The sequence below is a fragment of the Leiobunum rupestre genome, chromosome 11 (genome assembly GCF_980474605.1).
Source record: "Leiobunum rupestre chromosome 11, qqLeiRupe1.1.hap1, whole genome shotgun sequence".
NCBI classification, from domain to species: domain Eukaryota; kingdom Metazoa; phylum Arthropoda; class Arachnida; order Opiliones; family Sclerosomatidae; genus Leiobunum; species Leiobunum rupestre.
Window position 1 is genome coordinate 3,855,659 of NC_143394.1, and position 26,598 is coordinate 3,882,256.

General features: G+C 37.5%; 3 protein-coding genes and 1 long non-coding RNA gene across 6 annotated transcripts; 3 read left to right on the forward strand and 1 right to left on the reverse strand.

Annotated features, from left to right (window-relative positions):
* Nucleotides 1-4,043: 4,043 nt before the first annotated feature.
* LOC149921146 (juxtaposed with another zinc finger protein 1) lies at nt 4,044-6,605 on the reverse strand. 2 transcript variants are annotated; one of them, XM_090162874.1, is made up of 5 exons: nt 6,333-6,605; nt 6,113-6,167; nt 5,959-6,053; nt 5,666-5,888; nt 4,044-5,598 (listed from the first exon to the last, which is right to left on the reverse strand). In XM_090162874.1, exons 1-5 carry the CDS (start codon nt 6,430-6,432, stop codon nt 5,160-5,162), a joined length of 912 nt encoding a protein of 303 aa, XP_090019000.1. In that variant the 5' UTR covers nt 6,433-6,605; the 3' UTR covers nt 4,044-5,159. The 2 variants fall into 2 exon arrangements, with proteins under 2 accessions (XP_090019000.1, XP_090018999.1); XM_090162873.1 differs by having other exon boundaries at nt 4,046-5,610; nt 6,333-6,603.
* Nucleotides 6,606-6,783: 178 nt separating this feature from the next.
* Nucleotides 6,784-8,324, forward strand: ATPsynC (ATP synthase, subunit C). Its single transcript, XM_090162875.1, has 4 exons — nt 6,784-6,905; nt 7,309-7,402; nt 7,680-7,823; nt 7,892-8,324. The coding sequence occupies exons 2-4, from the start codon at nt 7,361-7,363 to the stop codon at nt 8,153-8,155; spliced, it is 450 nt and encodes a 149-aa protein (XP_090019001.1). The 5' UTR covers nt 6,784-6,905; nt 7,309-7,360; the 3' UTR covers nt 8,156-8,324.
* A 368-nt stretch (nt 8,325-8,692) lies between these two features.
* Nucleotides 8,693-10,067, forward strand: LOC149921148 (uncharacterized). The gene is made up of 6 exons (XR_016477333.1): nt 8,693-8,843; nt 8,907-8,983; nt 9,054-9,125; nt 9,440-9,472; nt 9,539-9,575; nt 9,640-10,067. It is a non-coding gene; the product is annotated as an uncharacterized LOC149921148 (long non-coding RNA).
* A 14,741-nt stretch (nt 10,068-24,808) lies between these two features.
* LOC149921149 (AH receptor-interacting protein) lies at nt 24,809-26,355 on the forward strand. Of its 2 annotated transcripts, none has more exons than XM_090162976.1 (6): nt 24,809-24,969; nt 25,091-25,288; nt 25,361-25,517; nt 25,575-25,761; nt 25,817-25,959; nt 26,023-26,355. In XM_090162976.1, the coding sequence occupies exons 1-6, from the start codon at nt 24,877-24,879 to the stop codon at nt 26,226-26,228; spliced, it is 984 nt and encodes a 327-aa protein (XP_090019102.1). In that variant the 5' UTR covers nt 24,809-24,876; the 3' UTR covers nt 26,229-26,355. The 2 variants fall into 2 exon arrangements, with proteins under 2 accessions (XP_090019102.1, XP_090019103.1); XM_090162977.1 differs by having other exon boundaries at nt 24,882-24,973; nt 26,023-26,354.
* Nucleotides 26,356-26,598: the final 243 nt, after the last annotated feature.

Here is a 26,598-nt window from a genome sequence, read left to right on the forward strand (position 1 = left end):
CAACAAACCTGGAAAGGCACTTTTTGCATGACATCGTCGCGGTCACACAGCGTAATAATACGTAAAGACGAAAACGTAAAAAAATTTTTATCGGAGCCGAGAAATTTAGCGACCGTTCCAAGCGAAATCAAAACAATAACGGTTATGTGATCGTCAAAAATTTAGCGTAGACCTTTGCTTAAAGCCTTATTGGGACCTTATGACAGTATATTTACTATTATTTGTCTCTTTATACTTTTGGAAAAAACAGTATAGCTGTGTTCTTGGAAAATTAAATAGAACGCTTTTCCTTGTTACATTGTAAAAACTAAAAACACGTGGCGGACCAATAACTAGCAGACGAAAATATTTCCTTAAGTTCAAACTATTTCCGCTAGATGTCTATATTGTATTATGTTCAATGGTTTAACCATAAGTCTTTAATATTTTTTCATAAGTTTGTCACTTTGGGGAATATTTTACTGAGAGCTAGTAACGGAGTGACGTCCTCACAAGAAGAAACTCTCCCCCTAGCGTGGCGCTGTCCAAGGCTACGCGTGACGCGTTCGCAAGCGGACGCAAAAAGGTGACGAATACCGTAATGCAGTCTGTCTTGGGAATAGCTCTCAGTAAAACTTTTGCATGTGAAGAATAGGAAGTGTCATATTTATGTAACAATAATATACAAAAATTTATATTATTTAATATATAATAATTCAAAATTTCATATTAAATTTATTTACTGACTTTTGTTGATCCTTAAGGTAGTTGAAAAAAGATATATCTTCATTTAATTTCCCTTGAGCATTACAATTATTGTTTTTTTATTGTGACGGGTGGGACAATACAGTCCGCTCGTCCACTTGATTAATCAGGTGCGAGATATGTGTTATGGCCACGTCAACGGGGGGATACTTGGGGATAGGGTTGGGACACCCGTGGCGGAAGTATGACAACCACCCGATGGGGGATTAGTGGTCGTCCTCACACGGCCTTCCACAAACTCTGCCTCCCGGACGCCTGGGATTACAGGAGTGAGCCACTACTCCCGGCGCATTACAATATAAAAAGGAACAGCTCGAACCACCGTAGAAACGACGATTTGATTTATTTTGATCTTCGGCCATCACGTGGTATAAGCCTTTACCTATTTCACGAGAAAAACATGCGCGCCGCTATATTTGTTACCGTACGACGGCATGAGGCGCTGCAGTCAGCAGGGTTACCAGGCACTTATCAAAAAAAAAGGCCGGAGTCGGCTCTCCTTATGATAATAATAATAATAATAATAATATTTATAATCATCTTAGGCCTAAATCATCTAGCGACTTTTAATGCCTTAAAAATGTGGCCGGGTTACAATGCATAGGAGGGTGGTGGGAAGCCCAGATTTTGAGGAGAGAAGGGGTTCCTGGAGGGGAAAATATGAAACCCATAGCTCGGGACGTTTTTTTCTTTTGGTCGGACTCTCGTTAAATGCTGCCACCATTGAGGGGAATTTGGAACTATATATATATTTTTTTTGCAAATTGCAAACATAATGATTTTTTTTAAAGCTGATGCAGTAATGGCAGAAATACATGAATACATTCATTCTTCAACTTTAATTAAACATAAGTAGCTTTAAAGATGTCAAAAAACCGCTTTCGCGGCGAGCTAAAGTCGGCCATTTAATCTTAGGCGAAATAGGGTGTTAGTTCACCAGTTCGGCGCCGATGGCGTAACTTTCGTTGCCAGCCAAACGAAAAGCATGGGCCAAAGGCAGGGTTCTTTAAAAGTTCTAATCGGACCACGCGACAAAATTTCAATAATCGTTCTAGTTTGTTATCCGATTTCTATGTTCGTACCTCGTGATAAGAAGTTCGTTCAATCATAATTTGGCCCTTTAATCATTGTGGTTTGCATCAGGTTAAAGACATTTAGACTTAAAATTTTAATTTAAACCCTCTTTAAATTGGAACTATTTCCCTAAATCATTGGTTATCGAGATAAACTTTGAATGATCTTGCAATGAGTTGAAGGTCATCCGAGATTGCAAATTCTAAAGACCCCGGGCCCTAACAGAGTACTTTTAAGTTATTAGCCCTTAAACCTGGTATCTGGTACATAATTAGTTTCATCACAGCCTCCTTGTTTTGTCTAAAATCCCTTAATTTAATTGTTATTGGTCAAATTAGGTATGTTGAAAGCTATTTAGAACTAAAATTTGATGAGAAACACTTTTCTTATTGAAATCCACTTTGGATCTCTATTCGCGACCGAAACAGCTCTAGGTGGCGATGCGGTGCCTTAGTTTTCCCGCCACTTCTTGTGTGTGTAGCGTCTGCTAGAGCCGAAAATAAATACATCTGGGGTCTATGACGTTCTGTGTTGTATTCTAATAATAAAACTAGTAACTTCTGAGTAAAATATTATATAATTTTATATATTTCAGCGCGATTTAAAACTTTGATTGTTAGTACCGTCTGCTAATGCGCGACCTGTTACTGCTTCCGTCTGCTGCCGAATGAGGGCGTATCCATAGGTTTCGGTCGCGAATTGTATGTCTAATGGTTCTGGAGATAAATTTTAAATGACCTTGAAGACGTGTTTCAAGGTCATTAAAATTTTCGATTTCAAATGTCCCCCTGCACCTACGTGACTTGAAAATTTCAAAACCGAGCTACAAATTTTACTTAAAAGCACTCGATCGTTTTTTTGTATATTATCAGATATACCATAAGCCAATCAACCCTAAGTTTGAATCGAAAGGCAGTGTTGGTTCAAGCAAACGACTGGCGAAAGTACAGCGCTAAATCCACCCGGTGGCGGAAAAGAGAAACGTAACGCGTCCCGCAATGCATGATGCCAGCTGCTTTGGTAAGAGAGAGGTGCGTAGAGAGAGAGAAAGGGGGAAGGAAGCAGCTTCAATTTATATCTACCAGGTGCCGATACTATCGTCCGATTTCTTCTTTTTCGCCCATCCAGTGGTGGTACAAAGGGCGCTATGCTCGTTTCAAACTTAGAGGTTATAGGCTTATGGATATATAAATACATTTTTCACTGCAAATATATAAATTTTTTTAGAAAAGACAAATAGCTATTAAAAATGTAATTACGCGTGTACATAATAAAGTAATTTAGTGTGAAATTTCAGTGTAAATAACATAGTAATATTCTTTTGAATATAACTATATATAACTCGTGGATTGCCAGACGTCGTTTCCCCTGGCCCCCTGCCTGAAGCTTGTTTTCCACTGGCGCGCGCAACGACGCGTTTCTCAACTTTGAAACGTTCAAAGGTTTTTACGCGCGTAAAGAAAATAACATTATGACGCGCGCTAGTGGAAAACAAGCTTAAGGCGCGTAGAAATGGCGCTGCGCCAGTCGTAATTTTGACTGGCGTTATTTACGACTCGTAAATAAAGCCAGTCTCCGAGGGCGGGGCCAATGACGAAACCGAAATCCCTACCCTACCAGTACTCCAGCGCCCCCAATCAAATCTTTCAAAGGAAAAATAGGATTATGTTTCTAAAAATATAGGACTATATATGCCAATTCATTTACTAATTTTATGAATTTAAAAACAATCTTTATTTTGTGAAATAAATCTTTGATTTTCACTTAAAAATATTAACTATTTAACCATTTTATCACAAAAATATACACCTAACCATGTTAACAATAACAAAAGTAAAGACTAGAATGACTTTCTTTAGGAATTTATCCTGTAGCTAAATCTAGCAATTTATCTGAGTGGCAGGATTGGAAATGGGCAAAATTATAGGATCTTGCTATAGGAAATTTTTAAAAAATATAGGATTTTATAGGAATTAAGGCTTCTGGGGGCCCTGCTACTCCTGTTGGCTTCATTTATCCAAGCTTGAATCACCCAATATCGCTCCTTGGATAACAAATTAAATTTAAACATTCGGTGCAGTCCCCTTAATTAGAGTGGTCACTGGTTGGCAGGATACGTAAAGAAAAACCTAATTCTAACCTTTGCTAGAAATTTGAAAATTGTAACAAATCAAATATTTCAAACAAGATAATTTATTCAAAAAAGGTTTTAAACTGTGTCACCAACTGAAATGAGTAAAAGCTATGAAGTTATCACCAAACATCATACTTAAGCTTTCATTCACACTTGTCGATAGTTACTTTTTATAAATTAAAAAAATTACAATACAGATATTTGAACACTGCACCATTTTGACTAAATTGAAACAATGAATTTTGTTTAAACATATTCATTGCACTAATTTTTTTAGTGTAAGACTAGAATCCGTTTTTAGTTTTTTTACACTGTACATAAGATAAATTAATTAGAAAAACACACTATTATAATCTTAAGCTACTGTATGACATTACCAAGTTATTTTCACTGTTATATTTGAAACTTCAAACGTTCAATTTTTTATAACTAAAACATTCACATCTAGGAACCTTTTATAAACACCTTAAACCTACAAATATTTGAGCAGAAATGTTTGAACATTGACATTTTTTAATTGGGACAGTTCAATAGTTAACTAACCCCAGTATAGTCTTTACGTTAGATTGGCTTGATACGGAAATTATTGCTTTTTTTTCTAAAATATAAAGCGAATAATATTTGCAATGTTATTTCCCAAAAATAGGCAAAAATAGTAAATCATAAATGTGATATTTGAAATTTTGGTAAAATTAAAATTTCACTAAAATTCTTGAGAATTCTTAACGTAAATGCTTAATCTCAGCTACAATATTTTGATCGAAAGTGATCTTATTTATCCGTGACTATAATTGGCACGAATAACTGAATTGAAATTTCACTTATAATTTCAAATTAAATGGAACTTAAATTAATTCAAATTTGAATTAAAATGGGCAAAATATGGGCGTTAAGTAGTTTAAGCGTATATACCACTTAAGCATTAGTAAAACGTCGATTCTAAGCTCAGTTTCATAATTTCTTTTAATGTCGTAATACTTTAAATAAGTTCAATTTTTTTTTATTAAAAACCCACTACCATAACAAACAAAAAAAAACCCCCAAAGTTTAAAGTAGAAAACTGGTTACCTCTAATATCTAACTAGAAATATTTTCAAATATCAGAGCCGAAATATATATAAACTTGATCATATAAAAAAAGGTACGAAAGACATCATAAATTAACTTGAAACTAGCTAAAATTTAAAGTCTCTAAATGTTCTTCTCCTTATTGAGGATATTGATGGTCCCCGAAACCATTTGTAACGACTTGACTGGGAGATGGAGAGCTCTTTTTTGGTAAAACGGGGCTCAGTAGGTGTTGTTGCAAAATAGGAGATAAAGGTGGGGGTTTCAAAAGCTTGTGTTCTACTGCATTATCATTGAACAAGCCTCCATGAATAAGCTTTTCATCAGGAAAGGCCTTGCTCTTGACTGCGATTGAAGCTTGGTTCGGTGACAATCCAACAATCGTTTTTTGAGAGCCATTATGGACGAAAGAATGAGTTTCACTTGCTAAGGCATTTGCAAGCATCGTATCTGATGTTTGATTTTTGTTTTGCTTGGTGAGTAACCCTTGGCAGTGCTGAGTCGCCATATGAGTTTTCAATCCGTGAGAAGTTTTATAGCTCTTTCCACAGTGACATTTGTACCCTTTCACAACCGTGCTGAAATTTTTTCTTCAAATGGGAAAAAATTTACAAATTTAACATGTTTTAAGGTACTTTGGCTTACTTCATATCTTTATTATGTCCATTTTTGGCATGATACTTTATGCCGCTAACATTCTTGTAGCGTTTTTTACAACCAGGTATTGGGCATGCAAAAGGTTTACTATCGTGGCTGTCTCCAGCTCCTAGCATTCTTAGAATAAATTCAGAATTAACGTCATCCTTCGATGCCCAAGAATCGCAACTGTCATCAGAGTCACTTAGGAAGTCATCATCCATTTCGCTGCCTGGAAACGTGAAAAGCCAATTTTCTATCGCTTTTCTTTCACGATATTTTCTGTAAATTAAGACTTCTACCAGTCGGGGTGTTTCCCGTGCTGCATACTGAAGATGCGGGTGAATGAGATCTTTTTCGTACATCACTACTTTTTTTAGGCGATTCCTTGAAAATCCTACATAAAATAATTAAAAAATGAAATACGCTTTAAAATTGAGAAATTTTGAAAAATACCTTAAAACATAACTGAGTGGTAAAGAAGAAGGTTGTTGCAATTCATGTTCGAAATCTAAAAATATAATAGACAATACGTAAACATTAAAGGCCTGGTACATGTATAATAATCCTGTAGAAAATCATATGATTGACCCAAATGCCCAGGGGCGAAGAAAACGCTAGTTCCACTTTGCCTTTATTAATGACCGTATATAAAACCAACTTTATTTTAAATTACCTATATGCGTTTCTTCTATATGTCTAATTAATTGTTGCAATGTAGGAAAAGTAACGCCACATTTTCCAAATTTACAAGTATTTACAAAAAACACCGCCATCTTTGATGAACTGCCTTGGATTTTCGGAGCCTTCACGTTTATTTATTTATGAGCCTATGCAATACGTAATTGCATTTTGGCTTCGATAATTATCTACCAGTTAAATACATAACGAAATAGAACACAATATGAGTATTTATTTTTAATAATTAATATATCATAAATGTTACTAAAAATAGATCAAAACTAAAATGCAAAAAAAATGCCACATTCCCGATCTATCAAGGGATAATGTTATAAGCAGCTGATAGAAATGGGAGGGGCAAAAAGCCGTCACTTAAATTCGGGCATGGCACTAGCGCCAATTTTCGGCGCTTAGTACCGCTTCTAGGGCCAGTATTAGGTACTACTGTTTGCAGTGACGTATTTCTAGTTAAGTTCACGGTATCCGCAACACCCAGACGAGAAACGCATGCGCGTTGGATTCGCAAAATTATCCCATCAGTGTCCTCCCCGGCTTCGGTGATAGAGAGGTAGGTGTATTTATTTCTCTTTACTAAAATATATAATTGAATAACTGTGAATAATATTGTTTGTTGAAATAAACAATACTTACCAATTATTTAACTAATTAGTCTTGTTTATCCCGCGAATATTTTTCCAAAATAATAACTGTTCCTGTTGGATTAAAACTGATAAACAAAATACGATTCTGTTAGACCTTTAAGCCTACCGGCCGCCATTAGAACGACCTTTCAAAGGTCAAGCCGCTTTAAAAGGGACTAAAAATACGTATACCCAGTTGTTTACTCAGTGTTTAAATAACATTCTGTAACGTAAAAGTAGGCCTTTTTTTAGATAAAAAGTTTTTTAAAATTTAAATTTAAGCTTATATAATGATACTTGGTTCATAGCCTTTTCTTTTGACCTTTACAGAGCTTTAGGTTTGTCATCAGTTCATCTTTCAATTTAAACTCATCCTATCAAGATGTTGAAACTCACAGCTTTGGCTCCCGTTTCCAGGGCTTTGGTGAGTTTATTTTTAATTAATTAGGTAATATTGTACATTAAAGAGTAGCGGCACCCTAAAATAACCTCTATCATAAATTAACAATTAACTTGAATTAAGTTCACTTTTCTATAACTAATATTATTTTTTAATTAAACCTATGCTTATTGTTTCATTGCCCTAAAATAAGTCATATTCATGATCCGTGGAATTTACTTGTTCTCAATTTATCATTATGTACTCCACCCAAAGGAAGTTTATGGAAAATTGATATAAGAAACTTCATTTTATTATTTAGGCCACCACTGCCAACAACCAAGTTCTTAGACCACTTAGCAGTTCATTAGTATTGAGCCGCCATGAGAATCTATCTACAGTTTCTAGACCAGCTCCCCTTACCATCGGGCTCCCAGCTCTTTCATGCACTCCATTGTTAAACCAAGTAAATTGACCTCAAACCATTTTTAAAGTCACGACCTTGACCTTTAACATTCACCTTTTGACATTCAGATTGCTCGAAGCTTTCAGACCAGTGCTGTTCAGAGAGATATTGATTCTGCAGCTAAATTCATAGGTGCTGGTGCTGCCACAGTAGGTGTAGCTGGTTCTGGAGCTGGTATTGGAAGCGTATTCGGAAGTTTAATTATTGGTTACGCCCGTAACCCTTCTCTTAAACAACAACTTTTTTCATATGCCATTTTGGGTTTTGCCCTTTCTGAAGCCATGGGCCTTTTCTGTCTCATGATGGCTTTCTTACTGTTGTTCGCTTTTTAAATATCTAAAATTAAAAATGGCCCTAGTCTCATTTAAGAAAAAAATGTATATTATCTTGGCAGGATCTTTTTGTTATTTTTCATTTAATTGTAAAAGAAGCTAGATTCATGTTGAATTGAAAAGATACTTTGGTTCAATCCTTCAAAAGTAATAAAAAAGTTGAGGATCACGCAAGTTTCTAGTTATTTAATAAAATAACAGTAGATAAATCATTTTTTACATCTCTAATTTCCGATTCACATTCATTATTCTGGGATGGTGTATAGATCGTATAAACAGAAATGAGTAAAAATAAATAAATTTTAAGTTCACTATTTCTTTCTATAAACCACTAGCATACCATAATCTGCATTTTATCGAGGCCAAATCTAAAGAATTAATATTTTCAAACCAGTTAATGTTATTATTAATTTATTACTATTAAAACAGCTGTGTAAAAACTACCTGTACTCCCCCCTTCCCCAGTAATGTTCTTATAGTATAAATCTTCCTACAGTTTTTTCGCCCCCCAACAACATCCACGTAGAAGGATATCTTTTACTCTGGGATAGTAATTGTTTCGTATAATAGGCTTGAACATGTACAATACAACGTAGCTCAGTTTGTAAAAGTACTTGGATATAGTCAGCAATGTTAAATCCAACCATCCTTTTATTTCCTTTAATAATTCTATATTTCTCAGTGAAATGTTAGTTGGGTTTTATTGCACTCAACACAAACAAAAAAAATTTTTAAACAAACTTTGTTATAGATCCTGAGAAGGGGGATATTGAAGAATTAACTGGGATTGATCTTACTGGATGGAATGAAGAAAAACATCAACAAATGGTTACTTAATTAAATTGTGGTCACATTTTAGTGTGCCTGGCAATGTTTCATACTAATGTTTTATATTTAGTGCTATGATAAAGTTATGCAGTGTGTGGAATACCACCTGAAAGCTGGCTTATTACCTGAAGATTCCAAAGAAGTATTACCAATAACTTATTTAGGCTACTGAGAATGTATGATTCAACCATGGAACCAATTAACTTCCCAGCCACCTGAATTAATGGCTTTAAAAGTCTCTTGATGACTTAGGCCTGAGGTGGTGCCTTCAGTATTAGCCTAGCTGATTATAATTATTATCAAATTAATAACAGACTCAACCAAGAAAGAGTGGATCATACTAGTAGTATAGTATTGAAAGATAAACTCTACATTATCAGTAAACTTAATAAATTATGCTTATTAGGAAAAATAGTGGTTTATTTTAACCCATATAAATTTGTTTATATTTTACAGATACCTTCTGAATGTTTAGCCTCGTTTGATAAGGTATAAAATAATATTAATAATTAATATTATTAAAAGTTACTTCAATATTTCATACATTTTAAACAGTGCCTTGGATCATTTGCAATAGTTAATGTAACACAATGTAAGAGTTTTGGTTTTATACTACTTGTGATTCAAAAGTTTAAAACTTAGTGGTTTCTTTCTAGTGTCATAAACAAAAATATTACATTTCATAATATAATACTTAAATTGTTCAATAGACTCTTCAATAAATCATCCTCCAAGGAAATCGCCAAGAACTAATATTTCCGAGAACCAGGATCTGGAAGTCACTGTTTATATAGTGCTTGTTAAAATAATGGAAAATTTTTCACCTTTACGGCAGCAACAAGCGCTCCACTTTTAACCATGTAGTTTTTTTTTTAATATTAAGGCTTGGAAAAAACACCACGTTTTGTTTACAGGTGAAAAGTTTCCATTATTTCAACCAGCACTATATAAACAACACCGTGCAGGTCCTGGCTTTCGGAAATATTACTTGGCAATTTCCTTGGAGGATGATTTATTTAAGCTCTTATTAAATTGAAATTTTAACATTCAACATGGATTTGTAGTGAAATAAAAACCAGTTTGCTAGCCAAAATATACCTCTCCTCTTAGGAGTTTTCCTGTGATATTTTTATTTTCAATACAGCGACATGAAAGTCAATGGCTCAGCGGTAAAAATATAACCCGGATTCGATTCCTGGTTCGATTTATTATTTTATATTAAAATAAAATAATAAATTAATTTTAATTTAATTTATAAATATTAAAAATGTTATAGAGTAAATTGACATTAATACGTTTATAGAGTAGTAGCACTCCGTAGCTTTGGCCATGGGCGCCAATGTTTTACGAATTGGAAAAAGCATGGGTGACGTAGCACCTGGGAGGACGTATATACGTCCTCCCAGGTGACCGTATGCGAATTTTCTTCGTAGTTCCTATTGGATTTGAGATACGGAGCTCAAACTTACAATAAAGATAAAGAAGCTTACGTCTAACGTTATGCTTAAGCCTTTTAACACGCGCCAAGGCTTAGAGAATAATTAATTAATTCATCCATGTGGAACTAATATTACAGCCTTGGTCGACTTGTTCTAAATATCGTTGTAGCGTAATATGTGTCGGTGGTTCTGTGGTAGAACACTCGCCTGCCAAGCAGGAGGGTCCGGGTTCAGAGCATGATAGCCGGATTGGTTATTATTCAATAGACAAGCCGCAAAATTCGAATTTCTTCTACGCAATAATTTAAATAAAACGCGAAATCTTGTTATATTTAAATAAGAATCAATCTATTAACTATTAATATACGCTTCTGCTTATGCTGAATTTCAAATTTTCAGTGAATCGTAATAAGCGTCTATAATGTTGTTTCATAAGTTTGTCAATTTTGGAATATTTTACTGAGAGCTAGTAACGGAGTGACGTCATTACAAGAAGAAAATCTCCACCTAGCGAGGCGCTGTCAAAGGCTACGTGTGACGCGTTAGCAAGCGGACGAAAACCCCGCCGAAGCCCGTAATGCAGTCTGTCTTGTGAATAGATCTCAGTAAAACTTTTGCATGTGAAGCAGTGGCGTAGCTAGAAATTCGTCAAGTGGGGGGGTCGAAGTATGTGAATGTTAAGAGGAGGGTCGAGAAGGGGGTGCACAATTAGTACAGTCAAAGGTAGGTCCATCGGAAACCCTCCCTAGTCTACGCCACTGATGTGAAGAATAGGAAGCGTCACACTTATGTAACAATATTATATACTTATGGTAGAACTTAAATGGACTTTCAACTTTTCTGCGTCATCCGTACCCTACGTAATATTTGATGTCATCGAATCTCAAATGCCGATAATGCCGGCGCACAATTAGCTTTACGTCTGATAAAATGACGGCCATTATGATTATAATTTTACTAAACAAACCAGTTTGAACAACCAAGGCTTAGGAGCTAAAATGAACTACAATATAGTGTCAAGTGCTGTTAATGCAATTAATTTGCAAATTAATGAAGTTCTCGGACACTCAGGTTCTAAAATAAATTTACATTTTCAAACAAAAGAAGCAGGTTTATTGGTAAAAATAGTTGAAATTCAGGTTGAGCTTTTCTGAGGCATGTACAAGGTTGGAGTCTTTGCAGATACTTTTTAGCCTAGGCCTAACTCTTCTAGGCTTGGTATGGGTTTTAATAACTCTTCCCACCATGAAGGAATAGTAAGGAGGGGAAATTATTGGTCTGAACTGGCTAGGCAGTGTAATTCCTGTTACCTGTGGGACAGTCACTGTGGGAGCCGTTAAAATAAAGGAGGATCTCGTGGTAGACTTTTAACACGTGACACGGAAAACTGAACTCAGGGTAGCCATCTATCGGACGGTTTTTATTCTGTTCTTGAAAACAAGAAAAGCGCGGGAGAGCCGGTAGAAAATTAAGACAATGGTTATGTATAAATATTAAATACAAGAAAACGTGAAAAGTAGAATTATGTAAAATGTTTTAGCGCCATAACAAGTGGTTTTTTAATTACAAAAATCTGAAATGGGAAGGCACCTTTATCATTTCTTTTTCTGTTGGGCCTTAGTTATTTTCTTAACTATTAATTTTACAATAAGTGTGAGCCATTATCATAAAAGATTCAAACTTACCACGTGATTTCCAACGGTTTTAAATGTATATTCTTATTAATAGAGGACGCGATCTACCGATCGAGTGTAAAAAAAGTCTACCACGACCATGCCCCTTTCCTTCAATCCCCCCCCCCCCCGGCAGCGGCGAGTTTTCACTACGGTGTTGGATTTAACGCCGCCTCGTAATTCCCCTCCCTACTACTATTCCGTCATGATCCCACTTCGACGACTGGTTCCATTTTCGGAAAGCGATCACTGAACCGCATTGGTCATTATCCCCAACCTTTTCTTTTTCTAAACTACTCATTATTTAACTTCATCCGCACAAAGCGAGCGAGTTTATAAATTTCAATAAAGCTACATATTGGGGGGACTAAAATTCCGACACAAAAAAATTATTTCTCAATTTAGAAGTTTTCCATTGGCTTAAATACATATGTTAGTAGCCAATAGTGCGACTTCCAAAACTAGGATGAATAAATAGTTTAAAATCTAACATAGTCCACTTTTTTACTGGTTCGTGGTGAAACAAACCGTTAATGAAGATTTTTGAATGGAATAAAGGTACAGTGGCATACTTATGAATAATTATGTTACATATGGTTTTACGAATAGACGAAAGTCAGCTGATTTTACTTTCATGGAGGGTATTAATTTAGTTAGCCTGTTAATAATTTTTTTGATGAGGTCGCTATCGTTTTTTAAGGGACTCCAAAGTTCGGTGGCAAAAAAAAATTGAGCATGCTTTTCCTTCCCCCCAACCCCTCACTAGGCGCCCTGGCAGAGGCGGGCAGAGTCAACCGTAAATTTCGCACTTTACTGGCTTTACACACATTTTGCTACCGAACTTTCGAGCCCCTTTAAGTGTGTAGTCCAAATATGGGAGTCAAAGTCAAGCAGAGGAAGTATAAATGGGTTGAATGCAGTCTTGATAAGTCTAGGCGTTTTATAGTTAAATATTCGTAGGATCATTCCTGTGAACATATTTATTTTTTTGGCCACTGTGCGGCAATGATCAGTGAAGGTTTGTTTATCATCCATAAGGATTCCAAGATCGCGGATACAATTTAGTTTCTTGGGGAATTATCTGTCCATTTATATAGTAACCGTGTTTTGGGGTTAGCCCCCCCCCCAAGTGGAGTACATTGGATTTCGAAGCATTAAATAGAGTACAGCTTCAGTGGCCTAAGCTTCAACACGATTGAGATCTTGTTGGAGTTCGCTGTTAGATATTTAGGAGGAAAGAAATTGAAAAAGTTTTGTATCGTCAGGAAAGAGACTTGTGAATGCATGAAGAGCTGTAGAAGGCCGGAAATTTATGTATATAGCAAAGAATAGTGGTGCCAGCACAGATCCTTATAGTACTCCACTGGTGACATAAGTCTATGTATTTGTACCCCGCTGCTCCGCCTTAAGCACTACAGCGGCTTACGAGACTAACCATGCCGGGACAAATCTGCGCTTTGCGAAACAACGTTTGGCCAGTGAGATAGCCATCGTGACTGCCTCACATATAGAAAACAAACGCCCTCATCATGGCCCAACAAAAGGCGACACCATGGGCTGCCCGAAACCCAAACTCGCACAGCTGAGGACTAGAGTGACGTTTTCTTCCACTGCAAACTACCCTCCCCAGTAGGTTATAGAATGCCGAGTATGGAACACCCCTGAGGTTCCAGTGACCCAGCGCTTCGAGCACAGGATGCCCCAAGGACTACAGTGACCCAGTAAACCAGGTGTGGATCGCCCCCAAGAGCCCAACGACCCAGAACGCCGGGTATGGAGCCCCCCAAAATCTCCAGTGACCCCATCAAACCACCAGACAGTGACAAGGCACATTGGGGAACGGATACCTCTACTGACTCTACTCGTTCAGCGCCTGTGAGGCCAGCAGAAGTTTGGAATGTGGGACGATGTCGAAGGCCTTCTTAATATCAAGATAGAGGACACCCACTGCCGGACCCCTATCTAAAGCACTCGTCTAACGGTCTGTGTACTCCACAAGAATTGTGTTAAAGGAACGCTTTGGTAGGAAACTGTACGGATTTTTGGAAAAGAAAGACGAGTATAAAGCTTGTGCATGAAGCCGAAAGCTGATCGACGCTATCGGAAAAAGCTTTCGGGATCTGCCTCTGCGCAGTAAGCTACTGTTTAAAAAAGCGCTTGTCTTGCTGAGCCCATTAGTCAACATGACGTGACGAAAGAAAGTCGAAATATTGTCGTGGTGAATGTAATTTTTTTAATATTGCTACAAAAACGAAAATTGCTAATTTAAAAAACAAAAATAAAAGAAATAGAAAAGGCAAGAAATCCACGAAGGTCATAGAAAGGGTTGCTTTTTTATTGGTTAAATACGACCACGTGATTTGTGAATGTATTCGGATGCAGTTTATCAGCAAAGAGTATGGAGGAAATAGAGATAAAACAACCGGGAGAGGTCCGCGACGAAACGCTCACCACCGAGAGGGTTGACAATGGGGAAAAACATCTGTAAACCGAGCTTCAAATTAGCGCTGCGGTAGCTATTTGGATGCTAGGTTTGCAGAATAAACAGGTTATTAATTATAAATTTTTTAAACTGGTCTGTCTTCAGTTACGGAGCAACTTTTTTTGCTCTCACAAGGATTTCGCGTCGGTCCGAGTAAGAGTCCTGACGACGTCATTGTAAAATCCCGAGCGGTCTCCGAGCGGTCCCAATGGAAAACGCTATTAAATGAATATTGAACTTAAGGCATTTAACTGTTCATTTAATTGTTCAAACAAAACAATTACTTTTGACAAAAAGGTAATTGTTTTCAAATCTAATGTGCTAAGTACGTATGTTTTTCCATCGGAAGATAGCTCAGGCTTTACAACTGAAATAATATTAAATAATAATAATAATAATCAGCTAGGCTAATACCCAAGGCACCACCTTAGGCCTAAGACATCATGCGACTTTTGAAGCCATTAATTCAGGTGGGCGGGTTACAATGCGTAGGAGGGTGGTGGCAAGCCCTGCATGCCACGAGATCGAGCCAACAGCTCCCTACACTAACTATTACCTTTAACCTCGACAAGTTTTTATGGAAGGGGAAACCGAAGAACTCGGGGTAAAACCCCTTAAACCAGTGGGGAGAGAACTTGCAAACTCAAGGTACCCAACATACGTCTTCTCTCCTGGCCCAAAAGAGCTCTAAATGTTGTCTACGAAGAAAGCTAACGGAGACGTCTTTCTCCTCTTCGCATCGTTCTACAATATTTCCTACGTACCATTCTTCATCGTATATACACGTAATAAATGTACCTGGCATGCACTCTTCCCAATCTAAACCTTCCATAATATTTGGTTGGAATAAAATCACTTTCGTCGAGAATTGATCATCTGATACTCTCTTTATGTTAAGTTCGTTTTCATTTTCGGGAATGAAAGTGTGGTGTGATCGAGTTCCAGCGAGGTGTTTATTGCCGATTTTGTCGGGCGTAATGTAGACCTAGATGAGATATTAAATTTCCCATTTCGATTTGCCATGGCCACCGAAAATGTTTTTGAACACTTAAAAAACCAAAAAGATCTTTTCCTTATTTTACCCAAAAATTGTTACAATTTTACCCCAAAAATGTCCCAATTTACCCAAACTTGAAATTTACCTAAATGTTGTCCAAATTACCCATTTCATGATTTTAAACTTTTAAAAAAAATGGAGATTTTTTGTTTTAAGTTATCAAAAACATTTTCGGTTGCCATGGCAAATCGAATGGGTATTGCAATGTCTCCTTTTGGGAAATTTCATGTCTCATATAGGTCTACATTACGCCCGAGTTTGAACAAAATCGCCAATAAACACCTCGGGTACTCTCCTTGTAAGTATACTAATAATTAAAGGCGCTCCAAAGTTCGGTAGCAAAATGTGTGTAAAGTCAGTAAAGTGCGAAATTTACGGTTGACTCTGCCCGCCTCTGCCAAGGCCGAGTGAGGGGCTGGGGGGAATGAAAAGCATGCTCAATTTTCAATTTTTTTTTTGCCACCGAACTTTAGAGCCCCTTTAAAGTAATGAGTCAGCCTAACTCAGGGCCATCTTTACCTTTCGGGTGCCCCTGGGCCGAGGGGTCGGACATTTACCAAAATCCCGTACACTTTGTCTAAAATCGCAAAATCTTTCAACTCTCTCTATTTTAAATTAACATTGAAATCCCAAAATCACTTCAAAAAGTAATGATAAAATCGCCAAAATCTCTACGAAATCCCGTACAAAATAATGGCAAGTGTCCGACCCCTCGCCCTGGGCTAATAATTTCAGGCACTCTTTTTCATATCACCGTGTCTTTATTGAATACTTAAATTATTGAATACAATTAAATTATAAAAAATATAAAGGGCCCGACAGCGCCCCTTCAGAGCTCGGCGCCCTTCCTAGCCCAATGGTAGAGATGGGGCTGGCCTAACTTAATAAACAAGTTATGATTCTTATTTCAAAAAGCATGTATCTCTACTTACATGTACTTGAAGTTTAGAGTAAAGAAATCAGAAATATCAATTAGCCTTTATCGAAAAGGCTAACAAGATATTGGGGCTATTTCATGTGGTGAGGTCTCCTACGTACGATCTCCCGTTAGTGGAATTTCCTCCATATTGGAAATTGGAAACCGAAAACATTAAAAATGCACTTACGGCCTTTCAAAGGAGAGGTGTGGGGGTTTGAAGTCCATTTAAAATACGTCATTCAGTCGCCGTTCGTCGCATTTACAAAGCTACGCTCTGATGACGTTTCCATCCTTGGAAGGGGCCCTCCAGTGACCGTAATTACTGTACTCTAAGGCATAAATCTATAATATCAATCGTAATTTATATTGGAGAAATTCCTAGGTAGAAGATTTAGTTTTAAAATTACCAAAATTTCTGTCTGGCAGTTTACGGACGCAGCCTCAAATCGCAATATTGCATAATTATCGCATATTTAGTCAACGATTGTTAAGAGCTTTTATTTAGTAATATAACCGTAGAGGCCGGGAGTAGTGGCTCACTACTGTAATCCCAGGCGTCCGGGAGGCAGAGTTTGTGGATGGCCGTGTGATGCTGACCACCAATCCCCCAACGGGTGGTCGGAATACTTCCGCCACGGGTGTCCCCACCCCGGTCCCCACGTATCCCCCCGTTGGCGTTGCCGTTATACATATCTCGCCCTGATTAATCAGATGGTGTTTCGCCGGGCTCGCGGTCTTCTCAGACTCAATCAGCCCTTTCTTCCTTGAATAAAAAAAAAATATATAACCGTAGAGCTCAGACTTCTACGCTGAATTAGGGAAATTCAGGCACAGCCTAGTTCCAGGGATAAGAGTAAATGCAGCGCGTGAAAAGGGGGCCCAGGCTCCTTATCTGCCTATGGGCCCAGGATCTCTAAGTCCGGCCCTGATGACGCAATATCTGTGAGACAAACTGTTAGTGAAGAAATAGAGCTAGTGGCATACTTATGAATAATTATGTTATATATGATAAAAACAATAATAAATTTAATACTGGACCTGTAAATAAATAGCGCTAGGGGTCACAGGTCCATAGGACCAGTTTAAAAATAAACTATGGGTACGTTCAGCAGCGCTCGTCGGACTCACCGATTAGTAATCGCTGACATCGGTTTCCTACTGTACGATTTTTGCGTTTCGGGTTTTGACGTCACGATGGTCGGTTCAAGAGCCGGTTTTTCCGATGACTGACGTAAAACTACTATATATTCAACGCTATTCAAAAAAAAACATTGTAATTACTTGCTGTGCTCCATTTGAAGCAGCCCTGATTCTAAGGGGTGTACTCTGGTACGGCTTAAATAAACCTCTAAACCGATGACTGAATAAAAGCGTTCAGCAACTTACGACGTCATTATGGCGAAAAAGCTCATCGGCTGTTACTGAACGTACCCTATGACTGCGTTCAATAACTCTCAACGAAGTACCTGAAAAATTACATTCGTTAAGACCGTTGGTAACGAGACGTAGGATCTTGTTGAACGCTTTTTAACTCGCTTTTTACGCTTGTAAAATTTTTAAAATATCGTCTGTGGTGGCGTCTGCAGCTAGCCTTATTCCGTGCTGCAACGTCACGTGACCGTTGAGCTACGAAAGTCGATAACTTCGTTGCTCAACGGACGGGTAACGAGACTTCAAAACCGGAAGTCAAAAAACCCGTTCAGTAAAAAACCGCTGACCGTTGAGCAATCGGGTAGGGTCATTGAATTGGGAATAATACTGCTAGAATTACAATTACGATTTCGGTTGCCATGGTTACGCGGGACCTGTTCTGAGAAGACTGTACGAAATTCAACTTTTTTAATTAGGTGGTAGCGCCATCTATATTTTGTAAAGTTATATGATTCGCGCAAAAAATTGCAATATAGTTGCCACCACTAGAGACAGATGCCGCCATGGTTGAACGATATAGTTGAAAAAGTCTCCATATTGAACGAAAATGGTCCCGCGCCAGCCAGATTTAGTTGTACCTCTATTTATTCCCAACTCAATGGGTAGGGTAGACCATGGCCAACTTAGATTCACTGCTACTCGCACTCAGTGACGTCGCTAGGGGGGCGGGGGGGGGTGGTTCAGCCCCGTGTGCCTCCCGGTTTGCCGTTATTTGGGGGTGAAAACACACACTATAGACTATTAAGTACGCCACTGCTCGCACTAGATGAAGCCCCCCCCCCCCAACTTTATGTACCTCCCATGTTAACCATATAAATAGAAATGAGACTAGAAGCATGATTAGATTGTTGTGAGATGTACTAGTTAGAAGCCTGGAATGAGAGTGGAATCGCCAGTATTCTTTGTGGGAGCACACCATCTTTTTTTAAAAGATGGCGCAGTTCTGCGTGGATTAGTAGCGATTCCACTCTCATGGCAGCCTTCTAGCTTGCCCGTTTTCCTTGAGATTACCGAATAGCGCCAGGCCCATACACAGCCGCCAAAACTCGGGGGCACTCAAATTCTTTTTGGGGGTGCCAATGTCTTGAGCATAGCCAACTAAATGTCTTGAGTCATTTTTATCTCCCCACCTATGAAATTAGTAAATTGGGGATGCTCAAGTACTCATTTGGGGGCGCCGAGCATCCCCTGGCACCCCCCCCCCCATGTACGGGCCTGAATAGCGCAGTGGTTCTGGTCCCATTTCTAATCATATTAAAATCTCAGCGTTGACAAAAATCGCAAAGATAACGAAAAAGGTTAATAAAAATGGGACTCTTTTGAAAAAAATTCCCCGTAGGATAACATTATAAGGTTTGTCCCGGCTTTCAGAGAGTAGAGTCTAATTGTCCGTTTTTGCGGGCGGGATTTATGCCTGTACCCATAGAAATCTTATAACATAGAATGATTCCGTATAAGTACAAAATGGGCCAATTACATTTTCGGAGGTTACATGTACAGCTTTCCATGGCGCAAATAAAGAATATTGGCCGAAACAAATTTCCGTCGACTACGGATTACCACGTGAACCACAACGTGTTTTATAAAGTTTCATAAAACATTATTGTACAGGTGGCGCTGCAGTACAAAACCGTTTCACTACTTTAAAAAAAAAGGTTGTTGGATTCCGCGATTGAAAGTAGTACCATTTCGACCCCCACTATCATCCCCTTACGAGCCTGATGGATCCCTTTAAGAACCAGCATTTGATTGGCCCACGTCAATCGAGTTTAATGTAGTTTTTAAATATGGCAGACTGTTTCTTTACTCGTAAATATTTTTCTCTTTTATGCAAACGTTTTGGATAACTATTGCGTTGTTTGTTGTTATGGCTCCTTGATGCTTCATTTCCGCATGTAGAAAACGATTTGCGGTGGACGATAATGTGTCGTTGTACAGGTAAAAGTTTGGGTTTTCTTAAGCCTCGGGGCAATTTGAAATGTTAACAAACGGCGGGCTATTCAAATTGGTGATTTGGTAAAAGTTACTTCAGGAAGTTCAGTGAGCCTAGTGGAACAACAACTCAGGACTATAATTACTACAATATCCGGTTTTTAAAAACACTTTATTTAGCATTGTAAATATCGGTATTCGTTGAGAACTATCTCTTATGTTGTTTAACAGTGGAATGTTGAATTTAAGCAAAGTGCGAGACCTTTATCATTTCTACAAACATAATAATTTAAATATAATATTACTTACTTTAAATGTGAAATAACCTTTAAATACAAAGGTTAATACTAAGGACCTTCAGTCACTGCTTCTCCCAAAACTGCCATTGACATTGCCTGCTATTTTAAAAGTTGGGCCTATGTCAGGCCTAGGCTTAAATATTTTCAAAGCGAACCTAAAAATAAATCTTATTTATCTTCCTCACAATGCCATTTAAATATTCCTTATAATAAGTAAATATGAAAACCAAACTAAAAGCTCAAAAAATCTTACCACTATTATTAAATAAAAATCCAAAAACGTTGAAGTGGTTCATGTGAAAAAAATTAAGGCAAAAACCTATGGGAATTCTGTGATTTTGGATCGGATGGATCCTGTAAGACGGGTGTCGAGAAAATTATTCTTTGGTAATCTGATGAAGGTGCTATTTTATTTTAATTATGCAATTAAATATATTCGTAGAAAATGAAAGGTAGACAAATCGTAAATTATATTATTTTTAAGATAAATTGTGAAAATTAAATTAATATAAATTTAAAATGTAAATAATATTTGACCGAGGCTTAAAAAGTAGGTTATTAGGTTATAGTAAAATGATATTCCAACTATAAGGTGGAATATCCTTTTATTATCCCCATGGGAATATTATAGCGTTTTCCATTTGATTGCTCACGATTCGCTCTGAATCTGTCTCTGACGTCATAGATCTCGCTCCCCTCGACTAGAGTAAAACCGCAAATGGAACATTCCCGCGCTTTGTTGTTTTTCGTCTGCTAGTAATTTGAATTTTCGCGTCTCGGTTTGCCATTTTGCGAAAATTCGCTCCGATCTCGATCTCGATCCGTTGATCTGTCGAAATCGGCAGATCGGTTTTGGGCGATCTCGGAGCACCCGAGAGCGCGAAATGGAACACGCGAAAATTGATTGGAGCAGATCCGAGCACGCTAATGGAACATAAAATGTTGATCAGAGCGATCTAGAGTGCTCGAGAGCAGACAAATGGAAAACGCTATACGATATGTAAAATCTACTATTACAGTAATTTCCGCATGGTAGTTATATATTAATATTTATAACTAAAGTTACACGAATAGATCCGTGATCAAAGTATGTGTCAGTAGTTTGAGAGATATACTTTGATGATTCTACTTCAAGTTGGAATTGCGTTGGGTACCATTCTCCGTTTTCCATTGAATATTTATATATTCGTGTCTAAAAAAATGGTCACTACAAACAAAATCGTTCTCTGGTGGATGCCTGTTATCACGGTTGACGGCACTAATCAATTTTGAGAGTGTTTCAGTTTTAGGGAAGGGAAACCTATATTTTAAAACAATTATAAGCCTATAAATAATAATAATATAAAATATTTAAAACTACTCCTACCAAAAGTAAATAGGGAGAGAAAGTCTGGCACTTGGGTCCAACCGCACGACGTCTTATTTGAGGGGTAAAATTTTTGGGCTCCGGAAATGACTTCCCCCTCGCCTCTTTACAGGGACACAAAGGTATTGGTTGTACTCCGCCACGATGAAAAATAGTTCTCTATAAAATACGTGAATATTAAACTTTTGCTTTCGATAATTTGGTTAATTTAGTTCCTAAATAAAGTAGATATATGATAGAAATTTAAAATGCGACATTTTAAAAAGAATAACACGACTTTTGAAAAGAAATAAACCGTAACTAGAAAAACGCTCACTTAAATCGTGGAGAGCGTGGCGCCATCTAAGAGCAGAGATCGGGACTAATTGGAATATCTACGATGTTAAGGCCTAACAATTGCCAGTTTAACTGAAATAATAGATATAGCTACAAGCTGTTTTTGTTTATTTTACAATTGATACAGGGTGTTAACTAAAAAACGATACAGAGCCAATTACTCAAAATGTGTTTTATGTAAGAATTTGAAATTTGCAGGTTACATCGAGGGTGTAGGGGGACAAATGGCAAAGAAAATTTCAATGGCCTTGAACTAGGTCTTCAAGGTCATTCAAATTTTATCTCAAGAACCGTTAGGATTAGAATAATAGTTTCAATTAGAAATGACAGTGTTCTACGTTTAATTTTAAGTCTAAACAGCTTTGAACTGATCTAATTTGACTAATGGGAAGCCGAGAAATGTTAGACCAAAAACCATAAGGTCGTGTGTGTCATTCTAATCAAGACACGACATTTAAGGGCTTATAAATCGAAAACTACCAGATCTAATGGATCAAAATTGTCGTGATACTCGAAACTGAGTGGGGGAGTTTGAAATTTTTAACTTATGATGACCTTGAAACATTAGTTCCAGGTCATTCAAAATTTATCTCGAGAACCATTAGGATTAGGAGAATGGTTCCAATTAGAAAAATGCCCCGCAAGGTTTTTTAAGTCAAATTACCTTTTACCCGAGGTGAATAAACCAATAAAACGTACCAAGTATTTTTATCAATTTTTTTAGTGTAAATGTTTCAAACACAAAAGAAACTAAAGAAGTAATTGAAATAAATTGAATGACCTTGAACTAATTGTTCAAGGTCATCATAAGTTACAAATTACGAACTCGTTTAGAGTGTCACGACAATTTTGATCCATTTGATCTGGTAGTTTTCGATTTATAAGCCCTTAAATGTCGTGTCTTTATTTGAATACCACACACGACCTTATGGTTTTTGGTCTAACATTTCTCGGCTTCCAAATGGTCAAATTAGATCGGGTCAAAGTAGTTTAGACTTAAAATTAAACGTAGAACACATTTCTAATTGGAACCATTCTTCTAATCCTAATGGTTGTCGAGATAAAATTTGAATGACCTTTAAGACATGGTTCTAGGTCATTGAAAATTTCATTGTAATTTGTCCCCCTGCACCCTCTATGTAACCTGCAAATTTCAAATTCTTACATAAAACACATTTTGAGTAATGGGCTCTGTATCGTTTTTTTAGGTAACACCCTGTATAGTAATTACATAAGTGGATCATTCTCTCTTAGTAGACAAAACGCTATGCTACCTAAGACTAGAGCATAGACTAAATAAAGCTACGCTAAGCGTAGCTTTATTAAGTCTACGGACTGGAGTCTCTGTCGGGGTCAGTCTGGCAGCCCTTTACAACCACCCTATACTGTGTATCACCTCAACTTCACTCTGAATTTACACTGCCGAATCTAACGTTTCATACATCTCTTATGGTACGTCTCACGTCTGAAACGTGTCTCGAGTGCCCGAGAGAGAGAAATTTTGGGGGTTGGCTCTTCGAATTTCTCCCCCCAAAAAACCTGTACCATATTTGTTCAAGGTCAGTTTCAGATCCAAGTGTAGAGTTTTGTTCAATAAACGCCCCTTTAGTTGCCGTCTTGACCGCTCGGTGGCGGCTCCGCCTAAATATTTTCAAAAAATTTATCTCTGGAGTTTGTTCTCTATACAAGCTCTGACGTCACGAAAGTGACAAAACCCAGACTAAGATACCCGACCGAGACCCGTAATTTGTATACTTAGAGAGAATGATCCACTTATGGTAATTATTAATTAAAATCAACCGTTATCGAAGGAAATAATGATCAGCATTTGACAGAGATACTATTTGAAATCGGGAGGCGGTGACATGGTTGCCAGGGAATAAAATTCAAAATTTTCATCTTAAGCGCGGACCCATAGAAATCTCATAGGTAACTAGAATGCTGCCGCCTACGGCCGAGCTTGACGCCAGTTCGCCTTGATCCTTCAGCCAATGAGAGGCCGTAGAGTGGTTCCGCCAAGGAGGATAATAATCCTCCTTGGTTCCGCGTAACTATAGCGGGAGCTAGGTGAGGTCATTCTCTCTGGTGACATTAAATTCTTGGCAGAACCACTCTTTGAGCTCTGATTGGCTGAGATCTGGCTATCGTCTGCCACGGCGTTTGGTCCATTTGCCAGTTACACGGCAGCATTCTAGTTACCTATGAGATTTCTATGCGCGGACCGGAATACCACAAATGCACTACCTCGCGCGTAATGTGCTATCCTTATTGGTTAGAAATATCACGTGATCACTAGCTCTTTAAAAAGGGTGTCGAGCATGGTGGAAGGTAAAATCTGAAGGCAGTGATAGTCTTTCTCCCCCTATTTACTTTTGCTCCTACCTATGAAAAGATACGTTTGTGCCTAATTTATAATTTCGGCAATGCGAAAACGGGAAACTTTTCACCATTTTAGCGCTTGTAAATATCAAACCTTTTTGCGTCTCTTTAAAGCCTACGTCGAATTCCGTGCTTGTTCATTTTTGTATGTGGTTTTTAGCCATCAGTAGATGTCGCGAAATAAGTTTTGATAATTTCGAATTTGTTATTTCAGATGGCGCGTTTTACTGAATTTACCTCATGACAGCTAGTTCTTGCTTGCATGTTTATGGTTATGCTTAGCCTAATCGCCGGGCGCCTATTTTATTTCATGTCTATGGGAGGAACATAAAGCTGGGGGGGCTTCTAGTGCGGCTCTGCGAGTAGCAGTGAATCTAAGTTGGCCGTGGGTAGACAGACAGAAAGAAGTTTAAGCAGACCACGGCTTTAAGATTGATGTTTTGGCTTGTACTGTTCCAAAGACTATATAAGCTATCGCTTATAAGAATTTATATAGTCTTTGTACTGTTCATAGCAAATTCTTTGCTCTAGCTTGTGGTCCCTGGACATATCTTCGTAGAATTGAAATAAATATTTAGAAATGAGCGTAACGTCGTCTCTCATTAGTAATGGAGTTAGTAAGATTGTACTTCATTCGGGTACCGAACTTCCAAATTATACCGATGGTGCCAAGGTAGGTAGGAACCATGGATTAATAGTAGTTTCAAAAGTCTTATAACACCTCTAGTTTCATAGTGAATGCATATTACTTACCTAGAAGGACTTCAAAAGTAACCTTCTAATTATATCTATAGGTAAAATTCCATTTTCGGACACAAGAAATCCATTTATGCAATTCAGGAGATGATCATGAACATATATTAGATGACAGCCGAAAAATTGGCAAACCAATGGAATTGTTACTAGGAAAACAATTTAAAATGCCTGTCTGGGAAACACTGTTGAAAACAATGAGACTCGGTGAGGTGGCACAATTTTCAGTTAACAAGAGTGTATGAGGTTATTTTGAAACTCTTTAATGTACATTATTTAAACCAAAATGTGATGCAGAACCTTTTCCTTAGCTGGTTGACGCTTACCCACTAGTCTCGGAAAGCTACAAAGCCTTTGCAGGCATAGCAACCACTAAGGAACGTAGATGCTGTGGCATGAATGCTCTTAATGACCCTTCCTCCCAAGATAGTTTAATTAAGGAGCCCACGGACTTAGAATTTACAATGGGTAAGATCTCAGAACTTTAATAAGTGGAATACTTCTTTAATATTCCTTTTTTTGCAGAGGTTTTGAGTGTTGAAGCACCCGGTGAATTTGAAAAGGAATCATGGGCCATGGGTCCTTCAGAGAAACTTGGTTCTGTTCCTTTACTTAAAGAAAAAGGTAATGAGTTTTTTAAGCAGAAAAATTACAGCGCTGCAGCGGAGAAATACGAAGAAGCCCTACGGAGAATAGAACAACTTGTTCTTAGGTATTCATTCTGTTTGGGAAATTAAAGCTAAGTTTGAAGCCAAAAATAATTTTAGGGAAAAACCTGGAGACAACGAATGGTTGAGCCTTGAGAATATGAAAATACCTTTACTACTCAACTATTCACAGTGCAAACTTATAGAAGAAGATTTCTACGCGGTTATTGAGCATACTAGTACGGTTCTAAAACAAGACCCTGGTAATTATAAGTATGTTTTGAATGTTTCTTTTGACTACAAAATTGTGCATTTTTTGTTTCTAGATAATGTAAAAGCATTATTTAGAAGAGCTAAAGCACACGTTGGAGCTTGGAATCCTACTGAGGCCAAAGAAGATTTTGAACACGCCATGATTTTAGATCCTTCTTTGAAGGCCGCTATATTAAAGGAACTTAAAATCCTACAGAACTTGCAACATCAAAAGAATTCAGAGGACAGAATGAAATTAGAAGGAAAAATGTTTTCTTAGTATATATTTTATTATATATTTTATAATTTATTTCTAAATGAATATTTAAAAATGAATATGCCAATAATGTAAAGTTATTCTTGAGTAACACAAATGTTCTTTTATTTTCACCCCAAATTACTCAGTTGTTCATGTTTGGATTTTGTTACATTTTAAAATAATAAGTAAAATAAGCTTTTAAAATGAACTATAATTAATTTTTAAAGCCTTTGATCTATTTAATATAGCCAATTAAACTAATTTGGGGAATGGGGGGTGGCGGAGTGGTTAGCACTTTCACCTCGTAGCAAGAGGAGCCGGGTTCGATCCCACCTTGTGGTACTGGGTGAAAACTCGGAACAACTCCTGCGTAGAGTTTGCAAGTTCTCTC

Coding starts and splice junctions, on each gene's coding strand:
- LOC149921146 (XM_090162873.1), bottom strand. CDS start 6,432: ATGGCGGTGTTTTTTGTAAATACTTGTAAATTTGGAAAATGTGGCGTT. Junction 5,889..5,958: donor CACGGGAAACACCCCGACTG/GTAGAAGTCTTA, acceptor TCACGTTTCCAG/GCAGCGAAATGGATGATGAC. Junction 5,611..5,665: donor GGACATAATAAAGATATGAA/GTAAGCCAAAGT, acceptor TCCCATTTGAAG/AAAAAATTTCAGCACGGTTG.
- ATPsynC (XM_090162875.1), top strand. CDS start 7,361: ATGTTGAAACTCACAGCTTTGGCTCCCGTTTCCAGGGCTTTG. Junction 7,403..7,679: donor CTCCCGTTTCCAGGGCTTTG/GTGAGTTTATTT, acceptor TTTATTATTTAG/GCCACCACTGCCAACAACCA. Junction 7,824..7,891: donor GCACTCCATTGTTAAACCAA/GTAAATTGACCT, acceptor TTTGACATTCAG/ATTGCTCGAAGCTTTCAGAC.
- LOC149921149 (XM_090162976.1), top strand. CDS start 24,877: ATGAGCGTAACGTCGTCTCTCATTAGTAATGGAGTTAGTAAGATTGTA. Junction 25,762..25,816: donor ATAGAACAACTTGTTCTTAG/GTATTCATTCTG, acceptor AAATAATTTTAG/GGAAAAACCTGGAGACAACG. Junction 25,960..26,022: donor GGTTCTAAAACAAGACCCTG/GTAATTATAAGT, acceptor TTTTGTTTCTAG/ATAATGTAAAAGCATTATTT.